The following is a 13,176-nucleotide window of genomic DNA, read 5'->3' on the forward strand; positions in this document are numbered from 1 at the left end:
GCAATTTATACCAGGACGTTACCCCTGCCCACACATAGCATCACCTACAACTTTCTACTTTAACTACACAGGAACACAACACAGTATAATTTGTAAATATTCTTTGTAAGGTCTTCCCCAGTTGAGCTGATCAAGCTACTACACCAGAGCGTTTATGTACGCAACGCGACACTAGATCCCCCCCCCCCCCCCTCACCTTGAAGCCGTTGATGAGCTGCAGGCGGTCGGAGTCGCGGATGGCGTCGAGCACGAGCTGCACGTCGGCGGTGAGCCCGCGCACGCGGTGGAAGGACGCGATGAGCGTGACCGGGATGGTGCCGTCCGGGGACATCTTGCGGCGCAGGAAGAAGTCGCGCGCCAGGTTGTCCGCGCTGAAGTAGTACTCGCTGCAAGCACCGCATGCTGTACTGCACGTGGGAGGTACGTTCGCGAACGGAAGGGCGAATGGGGGGCTTTCTTTACTAAATTTCGTACGTAAAATATAAGCACAAACGTCTAGACCACGGAAAACATCTGCATGGTCAATACAAATGTTGATATATACCGTTTAAATGTATTGTAATTAATTTAATTATATGTGCTAAACTTGCGTTGTTGATTGCGCACTACTACCGACATATTTTTCTTATACTACTTTTATTAAAGGTTGCCTGGAAGAGATCGCTTTAAGCGATAAGGCCGCCTTTGCATACATTATTTGTTTTTGTATCAAATCGTTCTAAACTGTATCTTCTTTTTTGTGTGTGCAATAAAGTTTAATAAATAAATAAAAATAAATAAATGTTTGCCATGTGCGGGGTTTGAACCCGCAACCGCCAGCGCAACAGCCACAAACCGGTGCTGTGACCGTTGCGCCAATGCGACGTCACAGCACTGGTGACCTATTCCCAACAGTGGCTTACGGGCTGAATGCGTCAAATAAAATACAGTTGAAAATATGAGGGGACACGGGAGGCTTTTTCCAGAGTTGTGGGATATAACAGGGGAGATGAGGACTAATTTTTTACATGATGATAAAATATAATTTACAAAAGGGAGGAGCATTATGTATAAGTAGTATAAGTCATATATACATATACTAAGGAAAGAAATTGAAGACTCCGGGATCCTAGGTCTTACCAGAAGTCGGGGTCACTGCGTGTACGTTAAGGATACTTGTCTGTCTATGGTTGTATGGTCCTCGAAGAAAGACTGTTGTCTTGTAGAAAGTAATCTCGAAGGACCAAAAAACTGTATGGTACAGTCTATGGTTGAGTGAGAGATGACATGTGAGGGAAGGTTACGAGGGAAACCAAACCCAATGAAAGTCGATCTAACACTAAATTTATTAAGATTATTTTGAGTATATATAGGCAGAAGTACAGACGTCATTTGACGTCATTCGTAGCAAACAAATATCAATTTCATTAGAAATCTGCATAAGAAAAATAACAATTTCGTAATAAATCAGCTAAATTAAAGAGGTTACTAATTAGCAAAACAATCATATTGCTCAATGTGCGTTGACCCCGTACATCCTGCCGACTCAAAGAAGAAAGATAATTTTGATATTAAAATCTACAATAACAATAATAACAATACTGACTGTATGTGGACTGTATCCATAGGTCGCTGGTTCATATCCGGCTCGAAGGACCAAAAAACTGTATGGTCCTCGAAGAAAGACTGTTGTCTTGTAGAAAGTAATCTCGAAGGACCAAAAAACTGTATGGTACAGTCTATGATTGAGTGAGAGATGACATGTGAGGGAAGGTTACGAGGGAAACCAAACCCAATGAAAGTCGATCTAACACTAAATTTATTAAGATTATTTTGAGTATATATAGGCAGAAGTACAGACGTCATTTGACGTCATTCGTAGCAAACAAATATCAATTTCATTAGAAATCTGCATAAGAAAAATAACAATTTCGTAATAAATCAGCTAAATTAAAGAGGTTACTAATTAGCAAAACAATCATATTGCTCAATGTGCGTTGACCCGTACAATGGTAATACTAATTAAAAACAGCACCGATTCAACATTGTTTTGATTGATTGCAATTGATTCAGACTGTAACATCTGACGGCTAGAAAATAGGCATCTTTCTTCATAATTAGAGGTTTCGGAGCATCATCCACTACGCCACTCCGCCAAATAAATTTCTTCTGTGAGTATGTTTATCACTGAACGCCTCCCAAACGACTGAACTGGTTAAAAATTTGTACGTATATTTCTATGGGTTCATGGATGGTTTGAAAACACATTTGGACCCGGTAGGTGGCGCTGCTATCAGTTTTATATTTAAAAAAAAACGTTTAAGACTTACATCTGTTTCTTGATCAAGTCCTTTAGCGTGGCCTGGTCCAACGCCATCCCGTATGGCGCTCCACCGGCAGCCCCGTAGTAAAACCCCTGCGGTAGCGGCGTTATCGGCAGGCCTCCGATCCCGTACCGGAGCACCACCTGCGGCATGGCCGGCTGAACCCGCAGCTAGGGGGGAGGGGGGAAGGAATGTGATATGATGCACCGTGATGTACCAATATATGGATGGGGTTAGTTTATCAGTGGTCTGTCGTTTTTGTTTGAAGTTCGAAAATGTTTAAGAGAAATTACTATATATATACTGAATATTTTATTTATTTTGGTCTTATTTTTGAAAAGATTTAATTTCTAAGAGCTATCAGATATCAGCTAGAGATATAATATCCAACAAAGGAAATGATTCTAAGCCTCTCACTATACCATAAGTTATACTGGAGGTGGAATAAGCTCTGAGAACCTCACTGATGTAGTTTCAGATAGATTAATAGTAACTTAAGTGCAGGATAAGTTTATCAGTAACTGGTAAAATTACTTCTAAGCTATATATGTAAATTTCAACTTCCAACAAAACGACTAAATCAAATATTACACCCTCCATACATTGTTCTGTATGATACAATGGAAAACCAATGTTACTCTTCACCCAAATGTAATAATAATACTAATATACATAATAATACTAAGATCGTCTTATTAATAATAGATTAATAATTAGTAAATTATATTAACAAAATAACAACCTAATGGGATTTGTAAAAAAAAAAAATTTACATTCTTCTAATATAATTAAATAATATTAATAAGACAATCTTATCAATTTACACATTATATATTAGAAGCATCTCATCCCAATGTTTTTAATCATCTTACGCTTATTTTTTGAAACCAAAACATTTATCTGACTTCATATACATCACAAAACCCAAATTTTTCAAAATATTACTTTGTTTGTAACTCGTTTGCAAATAATATTTTTAAGATGTTACATAATTACATACTAAACAATTTTAAAGGTCAAAAATGGTAAGTACCATAGAAATAACACATACTGGATAGTATTATAAAAGAAAATCAAATATATATTATATATATATATGGTATATTTTTTTGAAATATTAGGGCCAGTTTTACCGGTTGTGGATAATGCTTATCTTGGACATAAGCTACGAATAGACTTTCATAGCAAAATGTAGAATACGCCATTACGTTTCTCCCAAATTAAAAAACTACGCCTTTTAGATACATGTCTACGAATAGAAGTATCTCATACCAGCGACCCGCCCCGGCTTCGCACGGGTGCATTGCTGATACTAAATATAAAATAAATATAATATTTGAGTAAAAAATGTGTTTATTTACGGCATCAAATTAGAAACCCCTAAAACTATCAGTGTTCCTCTACTATATTATGCATGTATTATACATATAAAAAACCTTCCTCTCATTCTATTTACTGAAGAAAACCGCATCAAAATCCGTTACGTAATTTTAAAGATCTAAGCATACAGACAGCGGGAAGCGACTTTGTTTTATACTATGCACCTAGGCCTAGTGATAGTGGAATTTGATGGTAAAAATTCACAAACTACAGAAGTGAAACATGAAAAGTCGTAGGAAGGTAGACGTTACGATTTATTTTATCGACGATGATCACGGTCTCGTGAAAAAGGTCGTAAGCGCCATGCACAACGCGTCACTTACGCGTTTCGAGCAGTGATGTATTCCATCTCATTCTCTCCTATACATTTATGTGTTTCTTTCTTTATCATTACGTATTTTCGTTTCAACGAGTTTCAAATCACAACGATAGCGTCGTCCAACACACAGCATCATGAAAACCGCAACCAGTGAAACAGGGCCTTATGTATCAATTATTTTATAAACATATGTCTTAATCAATAGTGTAGGTTGATTATGAAAGTTTGAAAAGGTAATACCAGAAACCATTGTTAGAAACGTGTTAGTACCACAGATCATATGACTGTAAATTCCATGTCAGAAACCTCTAAATATAGTAATTTTTTTGAAACACACACCGTACTTAACAGGTTTTAGAGTGAGCTTTTACCATCGTTTTCAGAAGCATGAAATTGATTACAAGGCAACATACCCTTTAACAACACAAATAAGCATTAACATCGGGGGTTTTAAATAAGTTATTGGGTATGAAAAAATATTAAAATACGAAAATTTTATCCCAAAGCGAAAATGATAAGAAAATGAAAAAAAAGGAATAGGGAAGGGATTTATCGATATGACCACTCTTCTCGTGAAAAGTTGTCATACCATAGCCATAACTATTATGTGCCTAAGATTATAGGTAACGGCATGGATATTATTGAGCTTTTGGTGACAAATGTGGATTGCTTCGCCCAAGTTGAGGGTAGCAAACAAAAAATTGTTCTGTTTAGTATATAAATAAATTTAAAATTACTCATTAAATATAATGAAGTCAAAATGGAGATCAGCTCTTAATATCTATACCGATAACCATGCACAAATTGTAGGGTAGTTTTAGATTAAACACAAAAAAAAAAAAAAAAAAAATTGTGCGTGCGTGCGTGTGTAGTTGTGTGCGTGTGAGCTTAAATTATAAGTAAAAGCTGTTTTGTTTTGAGTGCGTTTAACATTTACATAGAAGAGGGCTTCGCGTCTTGTCAGGACACGTGCTATCAACTTCTTTTCGTGTTGTCATAGCTAAGGTTATTAAAATCAATGATATAAAACTATGATTGGCCAGAGTGAAATTGAATAACCACTTCAATTAGCCGCGGCTTAACACACTGTTGTACTGTCTAAACCGGATTCTGTCTCGGATATTTATAAATTTACTTTTAGCACTTATCATTGGCAAAATCATCGGCGAAAAGCTGATGGAGCTGAAGCTGAGCCATAGTCTCTAAAGTGCATAGAACCAAAAGGAATTACTAAAAAAATTAGAAGTAAAATTACATAGGTTTTTTTTAAATCTACAAGTTTTATTTAATTAAAAATTTGCCAAAAGAAACCCACGTAATGAAAAGAAAAGGACAGCTTACGTGTAAAGCAAGCAAAGAATGCAATAAAAAAGCTTAAAATTTAAAATCTGCTTAGAAAACAAAATCGAATTTAATTTATAACTATTTATTTAAGAATGAGTTGGATCTATTTGAAATAATTTCTATGTAAATATATTTAATATCTCAAAATGAAACAGATCAACAGAAACAACATGATCAGTTTTTTATTATCATATGACTTGCGAGAAATTAGGTGCATTTTTTGTATGTTGTTTATTTTTGATAGCCTAGTAGTGTATTATGTGCTAAGTAATGTGCGTCGCTTACTAGGTAATTTGAGTCACGTGAACAGGATATTTCAACTGTCCCTATGTATAATATCGAAATTGAAAAAAGGCATTTTACATTTTTTACGCTGAATGATTTGTCAAATATCGATATTGAGTATAAGCTCATGAAAAATGTGATTTTATGTGTATTTCATAGCATTTTCTTCTCTTTTTTCTTTGAAAATATACATAAAAAGTAATTTTTCATGCAATATTATTATGTACCTAACAAGTAAATTATTATTTAAATGTATTTAGTTTATACTTTGTAATTGTACTAACAGTAGATTATAAGAAAAATTGTTACTAACACTATATGGGCTAGTCCTGAAATAAATATATTATTATTATTCATCATTATTATTATAGCTTATACAGTCCACTGCTGGACATAGGCCTCCACAAGTTTACGCCAAAAATAACGTGAACTCATGTGTTTTGCCCACAGCCACCACGCTGGGCAGGCGGGTTGGTGACCGCAGTACGGGCTTTGTTGCACCGAAGACGCTGTTGCCCGTCTTCGGCCTGTGTATTTCAAAGCAGTTGGATGGTTATCCCGCCATCGTTCGGCTTCTTAAGTTCCAAGGTCGTTGTGGAACCTTGTTATCCCTTAGTCGCCTCTTACGACACCCACGGGAAGAGAGGGGGTGGCTAAATTCTTTAGTGCCGTAGCCACACAGCACATTATCTATAATATAAAAATGAGTCGCTGAATGTGTTGCTAAGCGCAAAACTCGAGAACGGTTGGACCGATTTCGCTAATTCTTTTTTTAAAATATTCCTTGAAGTACGAGGATGGTTCTTACGGAGAAAGATTCTAAAAAAAAAAAATTAATACAATTAAAGAATCGACTGTTAGGCGATACGAAGTTCGCCGGGTCAGCTAGTTATTAATAAAAAAATATAAAATGTTCAGTTTCGATAGTGTACGTAGGGACAGTCGGTTTCCAGCTATGGCCGGCGCCACAGGGCCGGACTCGAGCGGGTTACCTGCGGCACGTCGTGGTGCAGCTCGGGGCGGTAGAGCGCGGGGTGCGGGTGGAGCGAGGCGGCGCGCGCGGGGTGCCGGCGCGGGCCGCGCGCGCGCCCCGCGCCCCGGCCGCGGCCCGCGCCGCGACCCCGGGACTCCTCGCCGTTCAGCGAGACCGTCTCTGTCGGCACGACATACACATTTAATACATCGAGCGAAAACTTTACACCCCATTTCACAACAATGGAGAGAGGTATGAAATTTCGTACACTTATAGTTTATGTAGAGAATTTCAGAATGTTTATTTGGGTGATGGTATAGTTTGAATCACGTCGGGGTCACCAGTTTGGGAGTGCGAAGGAACATGGTACATTTCGACACCAGCAATTTATACTAAGCTAACTCATAAAAGTGAACTTTACGATAGAGGCTTATAAAAGGGAAAAACGTGATACCTTTTTATATTAATTAAGAAACTTATTTGAAATTTGGTATCTTTAATAGTTAATTTATTCATTGCAATTTCACAATTTTTATTATTACAAAAAAAAAAAACATTTATTCAAGTTGCATTAAGAAAACCAACTTATCGGAAATTCGAGTTGGCGTAGTATAAATTGTTGATGTCGATTTAATACATCAAGCGAAAACTTTATACCCCTTTTCACAACGATTGCGCGAATGGCGAGGTATGATATTTCGTACACTTATAGTTTATGTAGAGAACTTCAGATTGCTTATATTTTTTTTTTAAATTATGCATAAAAATTCATCAAATCAATAAAAAAAAACATAGTTTGGAAGTATGAGGAACATGGTGATGAAGAATCACCTCCGCCATCGAAAAGGGACGATCCTCCGGCCAGACGGGTGTTGTGTCTGGCGGGCTAACGCCCCCGACGGTTGTTGTCGGAATCTTGTATATATACTTAATCACTTTGAAAGCTCTGATAGCGCAATGTAGCGTACGTCAGTTTCTTAGTCGTTCGTATTTTCGCGCGATAGATGTCGCCACATTTATATATTTTTTCTAAAATATTATACATAAAAATACATCAAATCAATAATAAAAAAAAAAACATTACACACACTACCATGTATTTGACACACACGCATATGTTTATTATTATAGAAGTATAACTCTTTCACAACAGAACCTTAATAATGTTCAAACGTATAATTTAAATGAATAGTGATCGAATTTCGGCCAGTGAGCTCGCACTGGTAATAATAATATTCTCTATTGCAAACCATCAAAAGATACAAACAAAAATAGTACAATTAGAGGAAGACGTACAGAGGCGGTCTTATCGCTAAAAGAGCGATTACTTCCAGACAAACTTTGGCCATAGAAAAGCGATTAGGAAGTGTATAACAGATGTCTGTAAGAGAGCGAATGAATAAACTAAAACATACCAATATATGCGTTGCCAATCGACATAAAAACATCAAATTTTGTATTCCAAATAAATAAATTTAGAATGTTATATAGATATCATACCGTGATCCTGCCTGGGAGGATGCTGAGATCCGTGCTTGGATGGCCTCGCGGCTTTTACATCAATGTCCAGAGGGACCCATTTGTGTTTGCCAGACTTATTCCCTCCTTTACCAGCTGGAATTGATAAAAAAAATACATCGTTAAAAAAATTTTAAAAAATTAGTTTGTCGATATAATATTGCCTCGATATATACACTCGATAAATGGCCGATTTGATATGTATTATATGTATTCTTCCCAAATGATGTAAGCATTTAAAGAAATGCAACAAATAAATCAGAAAGGAGTTTTATATACCCGTATTGCGTAACCCAGGATCTCTATTGTTTAGAGATTAGAGGCCTAAACTACGGGAGACCTGACAGACTATTAACATGTTCGTATAGTAATTGTCAAACACTCTATAAATAATTAACCATTACAATTATACATATACTACTAGCGACCCGCCCCCGCTTCGCACGGGTGCAATGCTGATACTAAATATACTACAGAATGTCTTTATTTATAGTGTGAAGCTAGCTTATAGCATAGTTATTATTAACATAATAACAACAACATTCAAATATGCGTCGTTAGATTACACGTTGTTACAGAATGCGTTGAAGAAATAAAGGTTCACTGCTCGTTCCCCGTAGGTGATAGCGTGATAATTTGTAGCCTATATGTTGACCCGACTTCTTAATAATATTCGTGCCAAATTTGAAGTAAATCCATGCAGTACTTTTTGAATTTATCCCGGACATACATACAATAGACAAACAGACAAAAATTCTAAAAACTGTTTTTGGCTTCGGTATCGATTGTAGATCACGCCCCAAGTATTCTTTTAAAAAAGATATTCAATTTACAGTTTTGACTTTCCTACCATTTTATTATATGTATAGATTTCAGTAAACAAAGAGACAAGCATATATATATTAACAGTAGTTTTCTAAGAATTAAGAAAAGATTAGGCAACACTTTGCGGTAAATGTCATCGAAACTTTTTCTCCCTGGTTTTCTTATAATACTAATAAAAATACAAGCCAATTAAATTATGTTGAATGAATATTTGACTAACAGTAATGAATAATTAGTAATCATAATTATATCTCTAACCTTTTTTTATAATATGATATTATTTTATTTTATACTTGATTGTACACCACAAATACATTACAACCAAAGTATAAAGATAGTTACAGAATGTGAAGTACAATGGGTGGGAATTATGGCTAATTAGCCATATCTTCCAGGCAACCCAGACATAAAAAGGAAACTTAGTATCTAAGTTGGGTAGGTAGTGGTATATTTTTGTATACTTTCTACCGTTTCGTAGCCGGTTATTACATACCGATATATTACTAAACCGATAGTTTTCCATGCTTTCGTAAGCTTGCTGTTTGTGCAGCAATCGGATAATAATTAGGTAAGCTTTCAAATTATAAGCGCGTATACACACCTGCAGATTTATTCCTGTCATGCTGTAAATGTCTTTCGTTGTGTCCTTGGTGGTTTTGTGTGGGTTCTATCTTTTCAACCTTCATCGGTTGCTCTTCCGGAGGTTTTCGCTCCTGGTCCTGAAATAATTAAATAATTTATAAATTATTAAACAGTAACAAGTAATGTGGTGATGGATGTCTAGCGCGAACTTGGAGAGGCCTATGTCGGGTCGGCAAAGCGCTTGCGATGCTTCTTATGTTACAGGCGTCTATAAGCTACAGTACCGCTTACCGCAATGTGAGACGTAAGCTTGTTTGCCACGTTTGTAGTTTGAAAAATAATAATACATAAGAGTGATCTAGACTACAAGTATACAAAGATCGTAGTGCTTGCAACAGTGTCGATATCTAATATCGGAACTAGCATCGCCATTTTTTTTAAGTTATACTTTTTTGTGGTGCGTTAGGAAAAAATTATGAGTATATTTTATTACGATGCGCGCGCACACTATCATGAAAAAAAAAACCGACACCCTGAAGTTAGCTAGCCAACGTAGAGGAAGTTAGCAACGTGAGGTTAGCTAGCCAATCTATTGTGGTTAGCTTCACTTAACATTTAGTGTTGTTTCATGTCAATCGCTAAATAAAAAAGTTATGTCAATTTAAAGAATCACGTTGAACATGTAAATAACCAAATGGCGGTGTTTATAATCCAAAATATATCAAAAGATCCAAAAAATGCTGTCCCAAGTCACTATTCCAAGACGAAGTCGTGGGCACAGCTAGTAATTGGAATAAAATTTTAAGTCGTAAGATAAGTTTACAAGTAAATAAACTTGCTTATGTGTGACTTATTTTTCACATTATATATATCTTATAATGGTTGAATTTTATCTCGCTTGCATAACGTTACTAAGTTTATGGGCTTATTACTAAACTTTTAAATATCACGCTGATTCACTTGATAAAGTTAAGAATACGCTGAGTCACTCTTTGTAATGTCGATGAGACGATATTTACAGTAAAACGAACAAAAAATTTCTTTCAACTGTTTTTACGTGTTTTGGGTCTTTGAGTAAAATGGTATGTCGGTCGAGAAATCTTACCGATGATTCGAGAATATTTAAAAATAGATTTTTAGTTTGAAAATCAATTCAAACGAAAGGCATATTGGCTATTAATATAACTGATCTTCTGAACTTCACAATACCTTTAAGTACCGTATGATAAAACAAACTCAGCTCACATGCTCTTTAGACGAATTGTTAAAATTTAAGCTCTACTCTTGTTCTTATTTTTTTTTTTTGCCAAAATCTTTTTTGAATTTCAAACATTCTGAATAATTCTCCCTTATTACCCACAATTATCTACTATAAATTTTACTGGGTGTACCAGAATTTTTTTTTTTGGGATGCGATTCGATTAGACCGAAAGCGCTTGTCATGTGGTATTATTTAAATTTGATCGATATCTAACAAGTACTTATACTTAATATTATAAAGCTAAAGAGTTTGCTTGTTTGAGAACGCGCTAATCTCAGGAACTACTGGTCCGATTTGAAAAATTCTTTTACTGTTAGATAGTCCATTTATCGAGGAAGGTCATAGGCTATATATCATCATGTTAATACCAATAGGAGCGGAGCACCAATGAAGAATGTTTCAAAATCGGTTTTTTTTTCCTTCTGAGAGCTTGCGTTGCGTGCGCTGCGTAAACAGTTTAATCTCGTTAGCCCAAAGTAACTGTTCCACGCGAAGTCCCGGGCAGCAGCTAGTTTTTAATAATGCGTATTTACAATACTTTAATATTTTTTCGTCTACCTACGTTGCATCACTTGTCGACATAATTGAAATCCGTTTTTATTTTCGTTTGCAAGCAAACACAATTATGGTTTTACGTTACGGATAAAGTGAAGCAGAATTGGATTGCGGATGATATATACGAGTATTCACGTGTTTGTATCGGCACATCATTTTTCCGCTTCATGATGTCAATTAACTCAATCAGTTAATTATGATTCGACAATTTTGTGTTAATATTGTAATCATCACACATTAAGCTGTTCTAACATTGATTGAGATATTAAGAAACTAGGACTAACAAAGGATCGACTAGGACGAACGAAGAATCAATTACGTAAAAATATAATTTGCTTATACCACGTTAGTGTAATTATTGATGTGTCTAATAGCGGTCATATTAAAGCAAAGAAGCAGAGAATTGACATGATTTCAGCCCGTGATATGAACTAGGATGCTAGATCCCTTTTAACCCGCTAAGTCTAAATAAATTTCTGAATGAAATATATATACAACAATATATACAATCCTTTTATTTATTTTTTTACAACTACTTTGCAATTTTTTATATGTATGTACAATTAGGTCGAGATACAATCGTACGGCACACCTGATGGTAAACGATTACCGTAGCTTATAGACGCCTGCACCAGTAGCATCGCAAGACCTTCTCCAGGAGCTCTGGTCACCTTAACGACTTTGACAACGCGTTGGCGCAGCGATCATAGCACTGGCTGTTGCGCTGGCGGTCGCGGGTTCGATTCCCGCTCACGACAGTCATATTTATCGGCCATACAGATGTTTGTCGTGGTCTGGGCGTTGTGCTTGTGTATTGTATGTGTTTTTTGGTAGAGGAAAATCTTATGGGTTCGCATCACCGACATGCATACAGCAGTAAATCTGTAGCTACATAATACATAATAATTTTAATTTAAACATTATATATACTATGTATAGTTACGTGTATGATTATATGTATGTACACCTCCAAACCATCTAATTCTTTTGTCATGTCCTTTTCATGCTAGAGGTTGACTGGAAAAGATCGCTCTTTTAGCGATAAGACCGCCTTTTGTAAATGTCTATATTTTCTTTCTTTCGGTGTAATTTTTTTCTCTGAATAGTGTACAATAAAGATTATTTTTATTTGTATTCTATGGAATTTCAAATTTTAATAATAAAAGTTCTAAGTTTTCACTTCCATTCGAGCAGTCTCTATAACTGTAATTTTTTTATTGTTCCGTTATTATCTGGACACGGACAAAAAGTAAGATACAAAGATTCACGAAAATAATATGACTCAAGTTCGGTGAGTAAAGTGGTATGTAATAATAATGTCTCCTTTATCTATTATCACTATTCGGTCTTCTTATGGTACAAAACGACCACTTACATGGTCAATGTGTAATTCATGACGTTATTCAAGTGAATAACAATAATTTTTACCGACGTTTTTTACCGCCATCCGATTAACTTTTAATATTTACCTTGTTTTAATATGTTTCTAGGAATTCACACCACATTATGAAAAACCTATATTAAAGGTACGTTTTGTGTTTGATTTGTTGTACTACTTTACCTTAACTTGCTAAAATTTTAAAATAAACATCTCAATAATATTTATAGATGCTCTAAAGTCTGTGAGGATCGACGTTTATTTGTTAGTCTTTCACGCGAAAAATTTAATGAAACTTGATACGTATCATCATCATCATCACAGCAGCCTTTCGCAGTCCACTACTGGACATAGGCCTCCACAAGTTCACGTCAAAAATGGCTGGAACTCGTGTGTTTTGCCCATAGTCACCACGCCAGGCAGGCGGGTTGTTGACCGCAGGGCTGCCTTTGT

The 13,176-nt window shown here is 35.8% G+C and overlaps 1 protein-coding gene across 1 annotated transcript in view; it reads right to left on the bottom strand.

Annotated features, from left to right (window-relative positions):
• The window catches only part of LOC123666060 (la-related protein 1B-like), a 112,788-nt gene that overhangs the window by 40,594 nt on the left and 59,018 nt on the right, over positions 1 to 13,176 (bottom strand). Inside the window, exons 6-10 of the mRNA XM_045600268.1 lie at positions 9,549 to 9,666; positions 8,105 to 8,218; positions 6,624 to 6,784; positions 2,310 to 2,473; positions 197 to 386 (exon numbers count right to left, since the gene is read on the bottom strand). Of these exons, the coding sequence (XP_045456224.1) occupies positions 197 to 386; positions 2,310 to 2,473; positions 6,624 to 6,784; positions 8,105 to 8,218; positions 9,549 to 9,666 (747 nt within the window). The remainder of the gene's footprint in view (positions 1 to 196; positions 387 to 2,309; positions 2,474 to 6,623; positions 6,785 to 8,104; positions 8,219 to 9,548; positions 9,667 to 13,176) is intronic.

Source organism: Melitaea cinxia, chromosome 25 (genome assembly GCF_905220565.1).
Source record: "Melitaea cinxia chromosome 25, ilMelCinx1.1, whole genome shotgun sequence".
NCBI classification, from domain to species: Eukaryota; Metazoa; Arthropoda; class Insecta; order Lepidoptera; family Nymphalidae; genus Melitaea; species Melitaea cinxia.